This window comes from Chiloscyllium plagiosum, chromosome 19 (genome assembly GCF_004010195.1).
Source record: "Chiloscyllium plagiosum isolate BGI_BamShark_2017 chromosome 19, ASM401019v2, whole genome shotgun sequence".
Taxonomy (NCBI): Eukaryota; Metazoa; Chordata; class Chondrichthyes; order Orectolobiformes; family Hemiscylliidae; genus Chiloscyllium; species Chiloscyllium plagiosum.
In genome coordinates this window covers 20,690,559-20,712,546 of record NC_057728.1, presented here as the reverse complement: position 1 = coordinate 20,712,546, position 21,988 = coordinate 20,690,559, and the positions used below count along the sequence as shown (strand labels likewise).

Here is a 21,988-nt window from a genome sequence, read left to right as displayed (position 1 = left end):
AATATATTTTTTGAAAGGTCAAAGCTTTATTTTGTGCTGTACACTTAAAGCCAGCCACTGCCACCAATTTCCACAATATTTTATGAAACAACTGTCTTAAAGGAGGCACAATGGAACCTTTGTAATGGATGATTACATAATTAATTAATTCCCTCATCCCTGTCGTATGCATTTTCTCATGAGCCATTATTATAGCGGGAATAGCTGTGGACTTTGGGCACCAACCCTCAGAACATGATTGTAATTTTACAATAGCTCCGCATATTTCAAATAAGGGAAGGTGAATTGAGGCAGTAATTAATACACCATGCCTAGAGTTATTTTTAGTAATCGTTCAGAATAGGTGGCTGTTTGTTATACTCACTGATCTTCTGTTCGATTGAAATTCCTAGAGAACTATTACTGAGAACAAAGAGAGATTATGATTAATTACTTTATATAGATGATTATTTTTGGGATGGAATGAATTTAGAGTGAATGAATAGAGATGGTTATGCCTTTTTAAGGAAAATCAAGTAAATATTTGAAATGGAGAAGTCTGCAATGCCATGGGGAGAGGGCAGGGCTGTGAAATTTGTTATGGATTGCTGAAACAAAGCTGGCACACACACAGTGACCTAGATTTTGCATTAATGAGGTTGTTAATGCATACCATTATTATGGAGCAACATGAACTTCTGGCGTCTACACAGCATATTTAAATGTAGAAGTCCAGAGTTGCTGTCAGTGTGTCTTGCTATTCACAGGGTGTACTGTAGCTGTCCTCTGCAATAGACTTGGCAGTGAAAGGCCTGCAATGGCTTGAACCCAAGTTAATTGTGCACTAAAGACTAAAGGTTAAGCCTGGTGCATTCAAAAGTATCTGAATATTTAATAATATGGTAATAAATGTTTAATGTCTCTCTCCACCCTATCACCAATCTCCTCCTTGGTTCTTTTTGGGCTGTTTGAATTGGCCTAAATACTCTTCTATTTCTCTTCAGTTCTGATGTAAAATCATCACTTTGACAAATTAACTCTTTCTTTTTACAGATGCTGTTTTTGCTCTTAGTTCAGACTCCCAGCACCTGTATTATCTTGCTTTTGTATTAATAGTTAATTATTGCCAAACGAGAAGTTAAATGAGAAGTTAAATGAACATTTATTTTGCAGGTGACATCTCAATCCTTCAGAATTACAGAAGCATTGGAGATTTTAAAACTAAATGATATTACTATTTTTGCTGTTTCTGTCTGTTCTATCTTTCTTTCTTCTAGCTTTCTCTTTTATTCCCACCCTTTCTCTTTGTTTATTCTGATTTCTATACAATTTAAATCTAATTTATAATTCTGCTTTATACTTCCTAAAGGCTAAAGAATTTTAACCTAAAGCGGCTGAATGGATTTGGGTCAAGTGTTAAAGATCAGATTCTGACCAAACCTAGCTGTTAACCCACCTTTTGGCTTTGAACATGGTTGTGGAGCCAGCCTGCTCCGAGAAGCTGTGTTGGTACTTCAATTTTAATGAGGATGAGAACTTAATTACTTTTCAGTTTTTAAATTTTCACTGGTTGGTTAGCTTTCCTAAGCCATGGAGAACCCAGCAGTTCTACCCAGTTCAAGATTAGATGGCTCCTACAGGAGGCCTTTACACCTTCCTATTTGCCTGCCTAAGGAACCCACACAATAGGGAACCCCTCCCAACCTTTCCCATAAAGTCTCTGATCCAAGCCACCACCCACATGGCTCCAAATCCCCACGAGATCTCTGACCTCTCTTCCACCAAGCCTAGAATCTTCCACACCTCGGACCCTAATAACTGTTTCACTCCAATTCCAATGTCCCTCCCCAGCAATAGGCTCTTAACCTCTGTCCCAGCTCACTCCAACAGCTCCCCCAATGAGTTATCTTTTTACCTCATCCCCTCTCCCTCCACCCAACCCAAAACTATGGGAATGGCAGCCAACATGATTAAACCCACCTGCTAACTTGCCCTAATTGACTCACTTCCTCCTCTTGATTAGTCAATGGTGCCTCTCTGTGACTGTCAACCCCTCCCCTAATCCACCCAAAGTTTTGCTGATTATCTGGGATGGAAAACTGACTGGTGCTGGGGTCTCTGTGCCATTCAGACCATCTTCAGTTGTAGTTTGTAAGCAAAGTAAAAATTCAGCCTTCTGTGTCTCAGTGGGAATTTTAGTGTTTGAAGAGCCTCAGTGTGTTATGCCTGCTCACAGACATCCTGTACAGTGCGTCATACGAGCTCAGACTGTGCATGACAGCAAGTCTCGATTTAAAGGACTGTGAAACTTTATGGATGACTGTCAGTAAGGTGAATGGTGAGCACTGTTCTTTTGCTCCTAACTGCAAAATTCAGGCCAAGGAGCCTCTTTTTGTACTGTGAATGTCTATCTGTGACTGTGTTGCTGTCTGAGGAAGGAATTCTCACTGGAGCCTGGTCAACTTTCCTCTATTCAGCTCACACCAACAAAAAACAAGTAATTTACTATTTATCTCAGTGCTGTTTGTGGAATGTTGCTATCAAAGAATAGCTTCTCCATTTACTTTGGTAACAACAGTCTTCATAGTTCACAATTAGCTTACCATGTGAAACTCTGCTTTGAGCCCTCACCCTCTGCCTTATTGACAATTCAAGTAGGTTATGCTGACCTTCCTGGAATAAGATTTCTTGTTACATGGATGAAAAGCCTCTTTCATTACAATCTGCATTTTTTATAATACATACACAATTCAACCATAATAAACATACACATTTAATCTTCATGAGGAATTATACCACACACACATGAATCTTTTATACTTCTTTTCAAAACCTCATTGTTATTTACTGACATCTACTGGCAGAAAAAAATCAATGCTTCTATACTTGGACCATATAATTGTGTTACCCCATTGATCTTCTGAAGCTCATCGGAGTTCCTTTATACTTCTCACAAATCTAATCAGGAGCGAGCTGCCAACTTTTGTCTCCACCCTTTGTCTCTTATCCTATATTGATATGTTAACCTCAAAAGGCTTGATTTTAACTCACTAAAACCTCATTCACTTCCATAAGATGTAAAATCAGACTGATTAGTCTCTCTGATAAACCTAACTATTATGTCCATATCCTCCACTTTTAAAGCTACCTCCAAAAAGCGCAGTTATTTATTTTATGTTAATGGCTATTTTTCATTCTAAGAATGTTAACTCTCTAAAGTTTAAGTTTATCCAAAACTTAAATTTGTTTTCAAATGTTGGGAGATTCTGCAAATACTTCCTGTAGATTGTGAGAAGAATATTTGAAAAACTGGTTATCTGACATGTTCTGTCGTTTCTAGCCTTCCAACACTTTCCTATTTCCTATGATTGACTTGAATTTACCATCTTGTATAACTTCATGTGTTATACTGCCAACTAGGTCCCAATTTGGTACTAATAGCAAAATGTGCATCAGAAGTGGATCCCATAACCAGATAGCTCTATCCATAATGCAGGGAGTTAATAGAGATAAGGTTGTGTAATAGTTTGTAGTAGGTCCTGAGACAAGGATGATGTCTAGTTTACGTGTGAGGCAAAGTCACGCAAGCCTTGCTTGTGCTTCAAGAATTATTCTTTCTTCTCCAAATCCAGCAGTGCTTTTGGAACCCATCAATAAACATTCAGCAAAGACTCTTGTTGCTGTGAATGAAAGCATTGCTCAAATGAAGCATGTTGCAAGAAATGAACTTTTGAACAGATCATGAAGAGGACACCTAGTTGGTAGTAGAGGAGAAATACCAGTATGAAAGAAAGAAAAAAAAAGTTTACAACATGTTAATGAGAATAAGAGATTGTATCTTACTGCAATAAAGAAACAGCAAGAAAGACCAAGCTCTTTTTAATGATCAATTTAGCCAATTTGTGACTGTAGTTTTTTTAAACTAAGCTTTCATTTGCCCAATATTTCTTCAGTCGTCACTTTCTCCATTACATAGAACACCACACCAACCACAAACCCTCCTGTTTACAGAGATACTGCAATCTCTCAATCAAAGCTTCCAGCTCTCAAAGACATTGTTCTGATCCTAGTTGCTGCATTCATGTTCCAAAATGCAGGAATAGGAACTCTAGGGGAGTAGCAATAAAAAGTGATACACTTTTCTCCTTGCAAGTAGCAGCTTTCTTCTCACCAGAACAAATCCAACCCAGCCAAGTACACTTGAACATCAGTCAAGTGAAGAAGTATCTTCGGCGATGACAAATTTACAACAATAATCTGCTTACCAATGCTCAGTTTGGGTACCATTCAGCTGCTGACATCAACACAACGTCAGTCCAAACATGGACAAAAGTGTTGAACTTGAGCTCTGGTGAGAGTGTCTGTTCTGGACATCAAGATAATATTTGACCAAGTGTGTGGCGTCAAGGAGTCCCAGCAAAATTGAAATCAATGGGAATCAGGGGAAACTTCTCCAATGGATGAAGTTACACCCAGCTCAAAGGAAGATGGCTGGTGGTTAATGCAGATGGGGTCATCATCTTTCTCATCTATACGATAGATACAGATCTTATTGACAATGCCAACTGCTCTTTTACATCCTCTGCATGTCTGGCCTACATTCTGCTGAAAACATCCTGGGTAGACAAGCAGAAGGCTTGAAGAACAAGCCTGGCTGCATGAGGAAGTGGGGAAGTCGACATTTCGGGTATAACTCTTTTTCAGGAAATCTCATTTCAAGGTGAAGAGATAGAGGCAGGTATTTGTATCAGTCAAAGATTGGACTGAAATGCAAACAAAAAATGCTGGAAAAACTGAAAAGATCTGGCAGCATCAGTAAAGAGAGAAACAATTAACATTTCAAGTCTGATATGATTCTTTAGAATTCAGTTCTGTCCTAGTAGAAATGGTTGTACTGGTAGCCATTTCTGACATCAACATTTCTGAAAGCCTTTGTTAATGCCAGTGCTGGTGTGATGTCTTCCAGTGCTAGAATTAGGAAGTCATTGCTCTTTACTACTTGATGAGAATATTAAAGACAGAGGCAATTTCTCAGCAATCCAAGCCGCCCATGCAGCCTAGAACCATGAGGTATTCAAATAAAAGACCATCTAGTCACCATCTTCTAGTTTGTTCTTGTGGCACAAATGCAAATGGCACAAAGGGATGCCCTAAAACTAAAGCACAAAGGCTCTGCCAGTGTGCTGGTCATTCCTCTGCATGCTTCATTGTGTTTTGTGATGTACCAAATTGTCCTTGATGGAGCAATACTATTGGTTGCATTGCATTCCATTGTTTATGTATAGTGCCTGAATTATGAAAGCCTGAAATTCTTTCAAAGTCTCATTGTCAACCATTTGTGTTTTTGTTTTCAAAAAAAGAATGACACTTATAAATTATCTTATGATACAGAACCTCTTGGTTGTCTCTGATGCAGGAAGTAATAGGAAACTGGAAGGTATTGCATACAATGCCTGCTTCAGTTGTTCCTCACTGAGATTCAGTTTGGAGAATTGCTAATTTAATTATTGCTCTCATTGTGTAATGTCAGATCAATCTCCTTGCCATAATATAGTCCAAGGGAGATGCAAACTAATTGGGAGCTAGTGATTTATGCACTTCAGAAGAAAGCCCTTCAGCATGTCACACACCAGACCTTGTTAGTTCTACCAATTTTGAACATGGAAGCCATCAAACCCATCTATAGTCACAGTTAGAGTCAGTAGAAATCGATCAGCAGCTGAATTCAAAGTTATAAATGGTGCCTTTAGGTGAATCCTTCCTGTTGCTAAACACATATTCAGCTGTGTAAGCTTGAGAAAGAATCGTAGCTGGAGTTTTGAGCTCAGAAGTGGCAGCAATATTGACAAACCAGTCTCAAATACTGATTGACAACATGACTTGCCCATTCTTCAAACCTCTGGCTCATACTTTGGTGATGCTGTACAAATCCTCTCTAAAATGGTACCTAAATGGTTAACACTAGAATTGTGTGATAATGCCATTTCGAAGGCAAAACAACTCCCTTTGTGGATTGAAAAACTGAGTGCTATGGTGTCAAAAGTTTTGGCCTGCATCTCCAAGTGTTTTGTGCACAGCCTTAGTCTAAAAAGACAGCATATTGCATTTCTATGTTGATGTTGTCAAATTGCCCAAATGTTTAGGGGAAAGTGGAGTCTGATGTTGCAAGCTATTGTGTGAATTGAATAAAGAGCAAGTGTGACACCTGAGGAAAGATTATTTGTTTCTGAATCATTTATTTTCTTCCGTTATTTTCCTTACAGGTGGCGGACCCTGCCAACAGCGGTGCACTGACACAGTGACCAGTGTTGACTGTTCTTGCTTTGATGGCTACAAGCTGAGGAGTGATAATGTCACGTGTGAAGGTACTGGCAGTTGATTTTTTCTACTTCCAACATCTCTCTCTCTTAAATAAGTATAATGCAATCATCAAGGAGAAAGTGGATTGCAAGAAATTAAGGCCAAACGACAAAACTTGCATGCGACTAAAGTAAAATAAAATGATTAAACTGTCAATAATGACAGCATGGATTTAAGAGCTTAAAAAGAGATCTGGAGGGGATATGAGGAGAAATCTTTTCACTTGGATTTGTCAGGACCTGAAATGCTTTACCTGTTAAGTTCCATAAATCACTAATATTAAGGATTGTGCTGTTTCAAAGAATCAGTGTAGGCACAATGCATCAAATGGTTTCCTGAACTGTATGTTTTTATGACTTTATGGTCATTGGTATAAAGACTGCATACAGTAATTGTTCCTGGTATTTCTGTTCCCTTTTACTTTGATCTATAAATGAGTTCGGAAGAAGTAATATCATGAGACCATCTCTATTTCTGATCAAGGCAAATCAAGTTCAAAAACATGTTGACAACAAATTAAACTAAGGCTTGATTATTTTCTGGGACTGCTGTTTAAAAATATCTCAGCAAAGCATTCTCAAAGAACGTTGAGCATACCTAGCTGAGGAACAGTTTGAAAAACTACAGTAACATACAAGCATGAGAAATATCAGTAATGTAGGAAATTTTGCCCCTTGAACCTGCTGTGCCACTTACTGCTTGGAGGTGATCTTTAACATCAATTAATCTTTCCTGTTCACTATATTCCTTGATGCCCTTAGAATCCAAAGATATATTGATCTCAACCCTGAATGTACTCAATAACTGAACATTCAAGGACCTCTGGGATAGAGAGATTTGCACACATTTTAACCCTTTGAGTAAAACAATTTGCCTCATCTGAGCTTCAATGTATGATCCTTCTCAATAAACTATGAACCCTAGTATCAGTCTGTCCAGCACTGAAATTAACCTGTCAATATACTGAAATCAGATTTTATTCTTCCAACTCTGGACAGTATTCACTCATCATATTCCATCTCTCCTCATAGGATAACAATCTCTTTCCAAGAGTCAGTCTAATGAACTATTATTGCAATGCTCTAAGGCAAGTATATCCTTCCTCTCATTGGGAGACCAAAACTGTCCAAAGTACTCTAGGTGTCATCTCACTAACAATTTGTCCAGTTGGAGTAAGACTTCCTTACACTTGCACTTCAAATTACTGGCCTTAAAGGTCAATGTACCATTTGCTTTTCCTATTGCTTGATTTGTTTATAGGCTAACTTTCATTCACTAGCATGTCCTTGGGTTGGAAGAAATGTCCAACTAAGAAGCTGAGTAAATTGGGCTGTTATTCTCTGGAGTTAAAAAGAATAAGAGGTGACTTAATTGAAACATGCAATGTTCTTAAGGGGTTTGACAGAGTAGACACTGAGAAATTATTTCCACTGGCAGGAGAAAATAGGACACGGAGATATTCTCAGGATAAGCGGTCAATTATTTACCACTCCACTGAGGGAAATTTCTTTACACCAAGGATAGTGAATCTTTGGAATTCTCTATTCCACAGGGTTCTGATGCTCTGTCGTTGATTATATTTAAGGCTAAGATGGACAGATTTTGGTTTCTTGGGTAATCAAGGAATATGGGAGTGAGTAGGAAAGTGCAATTGAGGCCACAGATCATGATTGTACTGAGTGACAGAATACCTGTATGGTCTACCCCTCCACCTATCTCTGTTCTGTTTCTTTATTTGTTTCTGCAAAGGTTACTGGCTCAATATTTCTCCTCATTCTATTCCACTTTCCATGGTCTTGCTCACTCACTTAATCTTTCAATATTCCTTTGCAGACTCTTCAAAGTCCCGTAAAATAGCTGAGTCCACAAAACTGAGCCTTGCAGGACCTCACTGATAACAACTTGACAAACTGAAAATTACAACTTTATTCCTATTCTGTTTTCTGTCTTTTAACAAATCCTCAAGCATTCTGATATAATCCTCCTCAATTCCAAGAGCTTCTCAGACGTCTTGAATAATGGTTTTACATTTCCTCACTTCCAATCTGCTGGGACCATTCCAGAATCTAAGGACTTATGGAAGGCGCCAAACAGTGAATCCTTTATCCTTATAGCCACTTCCTTTCAAACCCCTGCTGAACTCTCTCACTCATTCCCTGGAATCTTTACATTTCTCAGTGAGAATAATAAAGAACTACCACCTCAGTGCACGCATATAGGTCAATAACAATGATATGGAAAGACAAATGAAATGGCTGGTCTTCAAATCCCTGTACTGTTCATTACTTTGTTGAATTATTGGGGGATGAGATCCATACTAGTAGGAGGAAGAGGAGAATTAGTTAACATGGTAAGTCTTCTTGCCTTATTTTGGTGCCACCTCAAACCAATATCTAGTCCCCAAGTTATGAGAAAATAGCGTTTCCTATGGTCTATGTTGAAATGTGTGCTTCAAACAGGCATCTATGAGAATGATTTTGCTGCTTCTGACCAAAATGTAGAAGAGTGTCAAATCTTTTCCCATGTCGCTTCTTGAATTTTAATGACTGAATAAATAATGACATTCTAGTCAAGGAGATTGCGGGAGTTATGATGCATCAAAAATCTTCACCAGAATAACATAATAGATCCTGGAAAGGATTAATTACCTTCCTTCATTATAGTGGAAGTATAAAAATTATTTCCCCAGCCTATATGAGTCTTTGGAGGTCTCCACTCTTAGTCATGAAGTTAGATCAGCTAAGTTGTTAGAATGTGTTTTTATGGAAAATGAGTGAGAACAGAATCTGGTTTGCCTATCATTCCTCATATCCCTTTCCTCCAGAGTCCATTCACTATAAAGGCTAAAGGGTAAATTAAGGTGCTCAGGCAAGGTAAAGGAACATCTGCCAATAACTATGGTCAATATATCAGCATGTGTTACCATTACTAGGGGAGCACGGAAAAGATTCTGACTAGTTTTTGTTGCTCAATACAGATATCAATGAGTGTCTGTCATTGCCACATCCATGTCAAGCAGGACAACGTTGCATCAACACTATTGGGTCCTATCAATGTCTGCGTGAGATAGGCTGTGGCACAGGCTATGAACTGACTGAAAACAATCAATGCAAGGGTAGGTACTGAACAGAGGTGCATTAAATATCGAAACACGTGTGTCCGTGTGCTGGCATGTGTCCGTGTGTGTGCAATTGCTTGTGTACTAGCATGTGTCTGTGTATATATATGTATATACACAGACACGTGTGTAATTATAGTAGCAGCAAATAATCAACCAGATAATTGTTTATTTTTATCACTGACAAACATGTAGGAAGCACTGATATTTTGGGAATCAAAGTTTCCTGACAGCATTGACATTAGAACTCACCATTATCTCACCATTGCTCATTATAAATGTACTGTACCTGTTTGGCACTGGAAACCAGAATGTTCATGGGATACAATTCCATCAAAAAATCCTGTTCACATGCTGAAATAGAACTGAAATATTATGATTTTGAATAAAATATGAATAGGTAGAAATGTTTCTTGCTGTTGCCATAAGATGGGTGTCAGTCTATCAACCACCCGTGAAACACAATCCCTTTATTTGATTTCACTGAATGCAGTGAAACTGAATATCAGACGCTAGGTATAACAGGTCCAATACCATCTATTTTGTGCCCCTGCCCAACTCCATATTCTAGAATAGAAATAAGATTGTATCCTAACTAGACTCCAGAAGCATTAGTCACCCTGATCAATCTTCATTTATGAGCTGAAATTAAGAACTGATAAATTATTTGATAACAAATTTGTTATTGAGCCTAGTCCTATCTGTGTAAGCTAGTGCTCTTACGATAACCAACTGACATAAGAAACAAAAGCTCTTTCACACTTTTTCTTACCTCTTGACCAAGCCAGGCTTACTGCAGCCATATGTATTAACCACAGCTGACATGGTCGTGCCTGTATTGGTTTCATAGAGTAATGTATTTAACAACAGAGCCATCTGGAGAACCATTTTGTTCTTTGTGGTCGTTTTTGCCAGGGTTGGTGTTTTAGTCAGTCCTACTTTCTCAATGCCAGAGTTCTTGGTTAGACGTTGAGTGTCTTTGAATGAGGAATTCTTCATTTGGAGCTGGCAAGCAACCCTCCTGGACAGTGCAATGATGGTAGAGTGAGAAGGTGATCCAAGTGCCTTTCTGCCACTCAATCAGGGCAGAGGCAAGATTGTGAAAGGCTTAAGCATCCTCTGCCTGCCTAATTAAATATTCTCTCCACCACTAAATGCTCATAGGATGGGAGTTGGGGTGGGTACTAAATTAACAAAATTCCAAACTAAATTGTGAATTTCATCACACATCATCAGGCTGTTCTGATGCCAGATGCCTGTCACTCTCAAGGAATCTGGGCCAGCTCAAACTGTCACTTGCTCCTACATCCCATCAAAAGTTAGGAAAGACACTGGGTGGAATATTCAGCTAAAAATGCTTTGTCAAGTGAGATTTGTGTTGAGTTGTCAAGTGGTGGAGAGGAAGGCTGTCCTTTCTTCCTGCAGAAAATGATCATCCCACCAGATACACCTAACCTGACATGCCAGTGTAGAAGCAAGGTCAATGATCATCTGCACTCACAAAGGGTTAGAATCACCACTTTCTCTCTATTTCCTAACATCCACTAAGCCACTACCCACTCGATTCTGCCATTGCACACACATTTAACCAAGGCATGTGGACTACAACTCTCAGAATTACAGGCTTCCATCCATTGGTGCTCAGGATCAATGACAAAGCAAGAGGAGATGAGGGACATTGACCTGACTCCAGGTATCCCTTCCTCTCAAAGACAAAGATGTGCCAACAGGCACTTACAGGAAGGAGAAGCCACGCAGAGGATACACAGAATCTTCTTAGGACCCCCCGGAAGTGTCCAGCCATTCCACTTGCCACCTCCTTGCCTATGATGCCATATTCTGCGGAAGTACCAGTCAAAGAGATCATTTATTGAGCAAATCCCCAAGGATTGACTTGACAGGACAGCCCAACTGAGCACACCCCAGACCTCAGACTGATTTCTCCACATCTTCCTGAATGATTTACTTGCAATTCCCAGATTGACTGCACTTGTTTTGCCTGGCAAATTGGCTCAATCCCTTGTTAGTAAGGACACTGATCCCTGGACTCTGGCAAGAACAAATGCATGACTGATAATAGCCAAGCCCCATCATGTAAATGGACCAACCCTATGACTGACTGTGATGTCATCCACAGACTAAATATAGCCGAGTGTTGAGGAGGCTGGAGTTCAGGGAATATGTAGGGACACCATGATGAAGTGACAATTGCATGATGACTCAGATCAGCATTCAGTGACCTGCAGCCACCAGGTACTCATCTGTCTTACATTTTGGGAATTTGTACTGTTTAGTATCTCAGGAAGGGACAGATTTGAAAATGACATAGAAATAAACCAAGTTGTACGAATGGAATACAAACATGTGGAAGTAAGATGTTGCACTCAGTAGTGAGATTCTGAAGTCATTGTCTAAAGCTTAAGGAGCAAACAGGAAAACTCTTTTTTGACATCGAGGTTCTGAGTTTTAATTTCATTTACACCTTATTTCTCATCTTTCTTGACATTGTTCTCACCGCACCAAGGAGATGAAAATTCACCCATGTAGATTTTGGGAAGGGTGGAATGTAGATTCACCACAAAGTTGCTGGGACTGAAAAGGTTAAAATATAAGGGTAGATTGCAGAAACCTGACCTGTATTTCATTGAATTGATGAACTGGCATATTTCAATGGATGGATAAAGAGAATATAGTTTTTTTTCTGGTAGAGGAATGCAGAACAAGGCACAAATCTTAAAATTAGAGCCATTCAAGATTGAAATTTGGAAATAACTTTTAATGAATAGGAAAGCAACAATTTGTAACTTTCTCTTCAAAAGTCTGCATATTTCATGACTGATATCAATAAGTTTTGTTTGGCAAGGATATCAAGGGATATGCATTCAACGAAGATAAAAAATGATTGAAGTACAGTTCACTCATAATCTAACTGAATGTCAGAAGTCTCAAGTTGATTAATGGCTGTTTCTGATCCTGTGATTCCAGTGGCCAATGCCAGTAACTTTGCTCTTGGGATGTTTCTCCAATATGGCATTTGTATTTCTTTCTGAAGCAACAAAATGCTGTTATTTTTAACATCCCCAGCCATCTGTTGTCTGGTCAGATGGGCCAATAGGTAAATGCTGATTTAATCTAGGCATATTAATGTACAAAATAGGAGAAAGAGTAGGCTATTTGGCCCTTCAAGCTTGCTCCAGCATTCAACATGAAAACAACATGCTATGTTATGATATCAACTTTGTCCTTTGCTATTTCAAATCAAATGGTATACCGCTGAACAGCTCTGCTGTTGGGTGGTTGGGGCAGATACACTGAATGTCTTTTCTGTCCATGTCCTTCCATCATACAGCAATTTGGTTCATTGAGTCTATCAACTCTTTGGCTTCTATATTGAACTTTTTGTTTTAGCAGGTGAATAATTTTATTATTTTTATTTGAAATCTGATAGATATCAATGAATGTGAGATTGGAACACATAACTGTGGATCCAACTTTGTCTGTCAGAATACACAAGGGTCATTTCGCTGCCGGCCAAAAATGCAATGTGGAACTGGATTCCTGCAGGATGCTCTGGGGAACTGCATTGGTAAGAAATAAAAGCATTTACATTCTGTATTGAACAATTTTGGAGTAGTTTGTCAACAAATGGTTTCTCCATCAACTGAATTTTGAGTATCGTTAATGTTGTTCCCATAAAGAAGAGTGCTGTGCTAATTAAGTCCTTTGTCTCAGAGCTTAATGAATTCAATGTCAGTGGTAACAAGTAGATAATCAAATACTCAGTGCAATGCTATCAAAAGGATTTTACAAAACCATGCTCCTAAAGTGACACTGTGCTTATTGGGAAGCCATGCATGCTTTTCATGATCTTCTGTTTGTTTAATAGTCTCTACGTTTTCTAACTATTCTCCCAAATGCCCAACATGTAATCCTAGCGAGTGAGACTTCTTGTGGGGAGTGTGATTTCATAACATTTTCGCTTAGTGGTTTTGTCTCCATGAGAATGCCAGCTCTGGGATATCTGATTGGGATTTGTTCAAAGCACAGTGTAATATTGGGAATTTGTATTGAAGCGATTGGAACGAGGGCCAAGTGGATCTCATTGATTATGAGGTCCTTGATTGTGTTTGTTAACCTGGAGCCCTGACTGACAGATATAAACAGGAGATTCAGAGAGTCTCCTCATTCTAGAGACTTGCTCGGCACTGGCAGGTCAGAGCCCATGTACTGTGCATATGTAAAAATAAAGAGCGATTTAGTGACGGGATACCAGCGTCTGTGCAGTTATTTCATGTACGTTAAAGTTTAGACATTTTTAAATTATTTTCTGCTGATTTGGTTGTTACGAGGCTAGACTGTGATCTTGTTAGGAGTCTGTGCTCAATTCAAATCCACGCTGCACTTTCTGATGAGGACAAAACTTCATGATATCTTTGTTTAAATTCCAAAGCTCATTAAACTTACTCCCATAACAGATTTCCCATTCTTCTCACCCTCTTCGTTCCTGTGTTTCTGTTTAACTTTGGCACACAAAGATTCCACTCGCCTGCAAAAGTAGGTTCCTAAAAAGCAACTGCAGATTATAAAATTAGTTGACATTTTGAAAGGTTTCATGATGTAACCTTTTTCATTTTTTTGCTGCACATATCTCAAAGTTTTAGAACAATTTAGAAGAAAAGAGAAGTACAGCATAGGAATAGGCCCTTCGGCCCTCCAAGCCTGTGCCAATCATCATGCCCTAACTAAACTAAAAAACAAACCTTCTGCTCTTATTTGGTCCACATCCTTCTATTCCCGCCCTATTCGTGTAATCATCCAGATGCCTCTGAAATGTCGCCAATGTGCCTGCTTCCACCACCTCTTCTGGCAATGTGTTCTAAACTCCTACCAGTCTGTGCATGAAATATTTCCCTCATATATTTCCCTTATACATTCCCCCTCTCACCTTGAACCTGTGCCCCCTTGTAATTCAAACCTCAACCCTGGGGAAAAGCCTCTGATGGTCCAAAGATGTGCAGGTTAGGTGATTTGGCCATGCTAAATTGCCATAGTGTCAGGTGCATTAGTTAGGGATAAATGTAGGGGAATGGGTCTAGATGGGTTGCTCTTCAGAGGGTCGGTGAGGGTCGAAGGGCCTGTTTCCACACTGTAGGGAATCTAATCTAATCTAATCCATGCTATCTATGCCTCTCCTAATTTCGTAGACACCTATCAGGTCTCCTCTCAGCCACCGTCTTTCCAGTGAAAACAATCCTAGTTTTTTTAACCTATCCTTTCCCAATTCCCTCGAGACTAGGCAACATCCTGGTGAACTTTCTCTGCACTCTCTGAAAGCTTTCATGTCCTTCTGGTAGTGTGGCAACCAGAAATGTACACAGCACTCCAATGCGGCCTAACAAGGGTTTTATATAGCTGCAAAATGGTTTGCCAACTCTTGTACCACATGCCCTGGCCAATGAAGGCAAGCATGCTATATGCCTTCTTAATCACTTTGGCCACTTGTGTTGCCACTTTTAGGGAACCGTGGACCTGCCCGCCCAGATGCGTCTGTATGTTAGTGTTCCTAAAGGTTCTTCCACTTACAGTATAATTCACATCTAAATTTGATCCTCCAAAATGCATCACTTCGCATTTGTCTGGATTAAACTCCATCTGCCATTTCTGTGCCCAAGTCTCCAATCTATCTATATCCTATTGTTGGCACTTGCAGCAACTCCACCAATCTTCGTGTCATCTGCAAACGTACTATCAGGCTACCCACATTTTCCTCCGGATATTTTATGTATACTACAATAAAGTTCCACAAAGTTGATTTTTATTTGCTGATAGTTTTCACTTAGTTCTGTTGCTATCAACTGCAATACAACTAGCCATAATGGATTAGGGCAGGTAATTCCTTTAGAAATCCCTCAGATTCAATAGTATAGAGTGAATGAGAGAAACTGGTTCAAGTGTACTTCAGATATATGTGTCTAAAATATGACTTTATTTGGCCAGTTAACCTTTACATATGTCTGAAGAAAACCGATTCTACAAAGGAAGTTGCCACATTTCAAAGTAATTCCAATTCCAAAAGGTTAGCATGGGAAAACATTTGAATTGGTAGGATGGCTGTTCCTTTTACTTATTTCTTAGTAATTATTTCTCCCAACCTGCATAGAATGTTAGCAACATCTAACAAATATTTTTAAGGATTGAAATATTTGGTTTCACACTTAATATTGAGTGCCGCTTTCCATTTAAATTTGAGCTTAAATATTTCACATATACCAATGAACTGGTTGCGGTAATTATCCAACTGAGTCCATCATGCAAAATTATGCGTGAAGTCATCATGGTGCTTTTTTGTGTAGCTTCACAGCTAAATACTCCTGACAGATTTTGCCTTAGTCAGAAAATCAGAGGTGAAGAATATTGATAAGGAATTTCTAATTCTGAGAAGCACACAGGATCCGGTTATTTCATAGCTCCAGGGGCTAACTCTGAATCAATTTTTCTTTTGCCCTCTTTTTGGTGCACACTGCTGAGGAACTTGATTTACTGAGAATGAAACTATCTGGGTGGCAAACAGCTACAACATTTACCCTCAGTTTACCCGGATTGTCTATCTCACAACAATAACCACGTTCACCAGTACCTCATTGGCTCTAATAGTCATTAACGGTGCTATATAAATGTAAGCCTTTCTTTTTACAATGATCCTTGATTATTAGATCATTTGGATGTACAAGATGAACAGGGTTTTAAATAATCCATTCTTGTATACATGGTTAAACTCCTTGTAAAAGCATAGCACATACTTTAATGCTTGATCAGGTTGCACAGTGGCACAGTGGTTAGCACTGCTGCCTCACAGTGCCAGAGACCTGGGTTCAATTCTGGCCTCAGGCGACTGACTGTGTGGAGTTTGCACATTCTCCCCATGTCTGCGTGGGTTTCCTCCGGGTGCTCTGGTTTCCTCCCACAGTCCAAAAATGTGCAGGTTAGGTGTATTGGCCATGCTAAATTGCCTGTAGTATTAGGTGCAGGGGTAAATGTAGGGGAATGGGTCTGGGTGGGTTGCGCTTTGGTTGGTCAGTGTGGACTTGTTGGGCTGAAGGGCCTGTTTCCACACTGTAGGTAATCTATCAAAACAGGTATGTGTTGCTCCTGTGCAAGCGAGCTTGAGTGACAGGTAACTCAGAATTGTTCAGGAGGGAAATTATTGCTCCTGTTCCTGTGCTATATGACTGTTTTGAGGTGCTACACTTTAGTCTTCTGTTTTGCACTCTGTTTTATGCTGGTGTAGTGAGTTCAGCTTTTGAGGCAGTTGGTGGAAAATGATGGTGATCACTGGTAATCTATCAAACTCCGAATTTGATTCTTTTAAAAAGGAAGGAAGGAAAAGTTGAAGAGCTTTGTGTTGTATGCCTAACTTGCACAAAAAAGGTCATGTATTTTGAATTAAGAATTTCATTTTACATTTGTCCATCCTTTTTCAGTTTGGTATAAAGCTCAGTGCAGTATCATTGAGAAACATTCACTTCCATGTTGCATGCCCTGTTGGTTTTGATTTAAATGTTTCCGTTTTGTCATTACCCTTGCATCAACATTTTAGAATTCCCTATCTAACCCCATTGTAAAAGTGCCATCATCTAAAAGGACTAAAGAAGTTGAAGGAGAAATTCAGGCAAATTAGGGATGATGATCCTAAATTTATAATAGCATCTTCATACTTTCACCTCTGTTGATGTATTCATGCGATTAATATGAATTTTTTCCCAAACACAGAGTCACTGTAATATACTATCTGCTGAAGAAGGGCGTGATGTTTCAGAATACAAATAATCATGACACACGTACAAGAAATCTCAGGATTATATTACACCACACAGCAACCAAAACCTATCATAATCCTGATGTGGAGGTGCAAGTATTGGAGTGAGGTGGACAAAGTCAGAAATCACACAACACCAGGTTAAAGACTAACAAATTTATTTGAAAACACAGAAGTCACCTGAAGAAAGAGCCGTGCTCCAAAAGCTTGTGATTTCAAATAAATCAATTTTCTATAACCTGGAGTCATGTGACTTCTAATTTTATCATAAACCTATGAGATTAGAGAACTATGTTATGTTTCTTTGGAGGTGCTGGAGGTAGAGTGGAAATATTACTGGACTAACAAGTTAGACATTCAGGCTAAAGCTCCAGAAACATGCCTCATCAAGTGCCATCATGCCAGCTGGAGAACCTGGATTCACTGCCTCACCAACGATAATCAGTAATGTATGGGATTACTATAAAAACCCATTTAGTACACTCCTGTCTTTCAGGAAAGGGTATCTGACATCCTTACCCAGTCTGGCCTTTGTGACTCCTGGCCTTCAGCAATGTAGTTAACTCAAAACTGCTGTTTGAAATAGCTAAATATTCTGTTGTATCAAGTTGAATAAGAACAAAACTAAACAGCCCACCCAGTGACAATCTAGTGACTGGCAGTGACAAAATCATTGCCTGATTCTTTAAGCCACTAGCATTTGGGAAGTTTTCAACAAAATTGGGAGATCTGTCCAACAGATCAATCAAGCAACAGCCTATGTAGTCATACTCACTGAATCATGCCTCATAAGTAATATCCCAGACTCCTTCATAACCATTCTACAGCATGTCTAGTCCCATCAGCAGGACTGATGGACCAGAGATGGTGTGACACAGTGGCAGACAGTTAAGAAGGTGTTGTCCTGGCAGTCCCCAACATGGTCTCTGAGGTCACAGGGTACTAATTCAAACAAGGAACTCTCCAAAGGTTATTGCCAAATGCCTTCCTTCAGCTGATAAATCAGTGCTTCTCCATGTTGAACACCATTTGGGTTTCTCCTTTCATCTGCGTGAGATTCCCCCAGGTGGTCTGGCTTCCTCCCACAGTCTGAAGATGTGTAGGTTAGGTAGATTGACCATAGTGTTGAAGGATGTGATGAGTAGGTGGATTAGCCATGGAAAATGCAAGGTTACAGGGATGGGGTGGGATTTTGTTCGGAGGGTCAGTATGGGCTGAATGGCCTGCTTTCACACTGTCGGGATTCTTTGAAACTTGTGGTCTGGACTTCTTAAAACTACAATATTTAAAAGGCACCTGAATGGGTACATGAATACAAAGGGTTTAGAGGGATACGGGCCAAGTGCTGGAAAATGGGACTAGATTAATTTAGGTTATCTGGTTGGCAAGCACGAGTTGGATTAAAGGGTCTGTTTCCATGCTATGCACCTGTTTATCTCTCTCTGTGACTACAATGTCCACTGCCAAGAGTGGTTCTCTAGCACAAAATTGACTTCACTAGCCAGTACTACATACTCGGCTGAGAACACAGTTTTCATACTGGCTGTGTGACAGATGGTGAGGGAACAAACAACTGAGAATAAAAATTATTTGAACTCATCCTCAACAATTTATCTGTCTCAGTTGTATCAGTCTATGATAGCATCGCTATCTTGACCTACTGCACAACTTTTATGGAAAGTCCCATCCTCACAGTGAACATATCTTTCATCTTGTTACATGACATTATGACAATGCTACCAATGGATAGATTCACAACAAATCTAGCTGCTCAAAACCGGCATCTAAGAGATGATATGGGTCATCAGCAGTGGCAGATGTATTGGACCACAAGCAGTATTCTGATATGCCAGCAAATCTCTCACTCTCCTACTAACACCATCCCTGGTTCAATAAGGAGGGCAGGAGGTGAGCAGCACCAGGCATATCTAAAATGAGGTGCCAATCTGGTGAAGCTTCAAGATGCGCATACATGCAGACTAGACAGCAAAACTAGCATGCTAAAGACAGAATCAAGTAATCCAACAAGCAACAGATCAGATCAAAGCTCTGCATTTCTACCATATCTCGTCATGAACTATGGTGGATGCTTCAACAATGAACAGGAGAATGAAGCTCCCCAAATGTCCCTGTCATGATTGATGGTGGAGCCCAGCAAGTCAGTATGAATGACAATGCTGCCATGGGAGTACCAAGTGGATAATCAATCTTGAGATTCCCTTTTATGCCCTCCATGTATGAACAAAAACTGACTGAAGGCACTGGCTACAACAAAAGCTATAGACCTTGAAAACCTCCTGGAAGATATGGATAGCAGTACTGCATACTTGTCATGCTGCCATCCATATCTTCCAAGCATGTAGGTTCTTAAGGTTTCATGTTTACAAGCATGTGTGAGGGTTGACAGATTCAGGTCAAAAAGTCTTTTTGAGTAAACAAGGCATATTATCTTGCATTTCTGTAGTAATTTGCAGGTTGTATATTGTATATTACTTCAAAGACTGCTAGGAAAATCTTGCCTTGAGTGTATCCCTCGCAATGGGTAGTGCTTAATGGTGCCCCATGGTACTAGATGGCAGTGGAATAGCTGGGCTACAGCGGGCTTTTGAGCTTGGGACTCATTTCTCCTGTCTGCTTTCTTTATTTTTTTCTTCTTTATCTTCCTGCTCTTTTACTTTCTCTCTTTTTTTTGTTTGTTTTTGTTCTCTTTAAAGCTTCTTGTGGCAAATTAATTGGTGGCATTGGCACAACAGCAAAAGCAGGCAGTGCGCAGAATGAAGGCAGCCTCCTGGCGGTTGGAGGCAGTAGTGGCAGACACAGATCCTCTTGGCAATTGGAGGTGGTGGCAGGGGCAGCGAGAATGTCCTCCCAGCATTCAGCGCCTGTGGCACGGCAGCAAAACTCCACCAGCAATCGGAGGTGGCAGATTTTTCAAGATGGCTGCTCCGGCAAGGCAACATCTCAGAGAAGGGTAGCCAGAGCAGGATACTTGGAGCGGCAGCCTGGCCTGGCAGTGGAACCTGGGACTCCTAGTTGCACTAGGCCTAGAGCGGGGACTCCTGGCATTAGTGAGGTGGCAGTGGCAGCATGCTATGTCCAGAGTGGGGATTTCTGGTATCAAGGTGGCAAGGGAGCCAGGGGCTCCTGGTTGCGATCACAGCAGGCCTGGAGCAGGGACTCCCGGTTATCAACAAGGTGGCAGTGCACCTCCTCATTGTGCTAGGCTCAGAGCCGGGAGCTCTTGGTTATCAGCGAGGTGGTGGCAGCAGAGGAGCTGGGGACAAGCTGGGTTGTGGGACAAGTGTGGGTTCAGTATGGGATCCAGCATCTGTGGCAGTGTCAATGCGGTGGGCCCAGCGGCAAAGAGATGGAGTCCAAGAATGCCGACTCTTACACTGGTGGGTCTGGCACCAGGGATGGCGAAACGGTGGAAGATGCATGGAGTCACAGATGTCATTGGCTCAGGGCTCAGGACCTATGGCAGAGGTGGCGGAATGAAGATAGACTCGCTTTCATTGATTTCTTTTATTCTTTTTATTCTTAAATTGTTCATAATGGTGCCGGTTTGTGGCAGCAGTTGAAGCTTTTCACTGTATTTTGCTGTATTATTCACTGTAAAATGCAAGTGACAATAAATTATTCAATTCAGTTATGATCTCAATCAAATATTAACCCTTTCAGACCCATATACAACATTTTATGCTCCAGCACCAGCTGCCTCCCTGGTCAAATTGTTAACTGCAGATGCAACATTGGCATCTTTCTGAAAATGTGAAATTTGTTCAGATATATCCTGTGCACAAAAGGCAGAACAAATCAAATCTGGTTAATCATCACCTCATCAGTCCACTCTCAATCATTAGCTTTAGTTATACAAGATATTGGCGACAGTGGTATCAAGTGAGACTTGTTACACAACAACTCTTCACAGATGTTCATTTTGAATTCCAATAGGACCAGTCAGCTCTGGAGCTTACTACAACCTTGGTCCAACAAATTAAAGTTAGTGAGACTCACAGGGAAAATTCCCCACTGGGCAGAGTCATATCTGGCACAAAGAAAGATAGTTGTAGTTATTTAAAGTCAACCATTTCAGCCCTGGGACATCTCTGCAGGAGTTCCTCAGGGTAGTGTCCTTAGCCCAACCATCGTCAGCTGCTTCATCAATGAATGTATGTCCATCATAAAGTCAGAAATGGGGATTCATGTCAATGGTTGCCCTGTATTTAGTTCCGTTCACTGCTCCTCAGTTAATGAAACATCTGTATCCATATGTTACAAGACCTCAACAACATCCAGGCTTGGGTTGGTAAGTGTCAAGTAATATACACACCACATAAGTACCAGTCAATGATGATTTCCAACAACACAGAATTAACTAACTCCTTTTGATTTTTAATGGAATTAACCATATTTGATCTTCACTCCACCATCATCTTGGGGGTTACTATCAACCAGAATGTTAGCTAGGCCAGCCATTTAATGCTTTGTCTATAAAGGCAGGTTAAAGACTGGGAATTCTACAATGAGTAACTTTACCAAATCTATTAAATGTGCAAGGCACATGTCAGGAATGTATTATAATATCTAAATGAATGAAGCTTCAACAGCACAAAAGAAGCTCAACACATCCATGAGACAGCTTGTTCACCAACATTAAAATATTCACTCACTTCATCAACAGTGGCAGCGATGTGTATTATTGACAAGATTCA

At 40.1% G+C, this 21,988-nt stretch overlaps 1 protein-coding gene across 3 annotated transcripts in view; it reads left to right on the top strand.

Annotated features, from left to right (window-relative positions):
• Positions 1–21,988, top strand: part of fbln1 (fibulin 1) — a 176,551-nt gene that overhangs the window by 48,473 nt on the left and 106,090 nt on the right. For all 3 annotated transcript variants that reach the window (XM_043709278.1, XM_043709280.1, XM_043709279.1), the window contains 3 exons: positions 6,243–6,344; positions 9,317–9,454; positions 12,906–13,043. In XM_043709278.1, the coding sequence (XP_043565213.1) occupies positions 6,243–6,344; positions 9,317–9,454; positions 12,906–13,043 (378 nt within the window). The remainder of the gene's footprint in view (positions 1–6,242; positions 6,345–9,316; positions 9,455–12,905; positions 13,044–21,988) is intronic.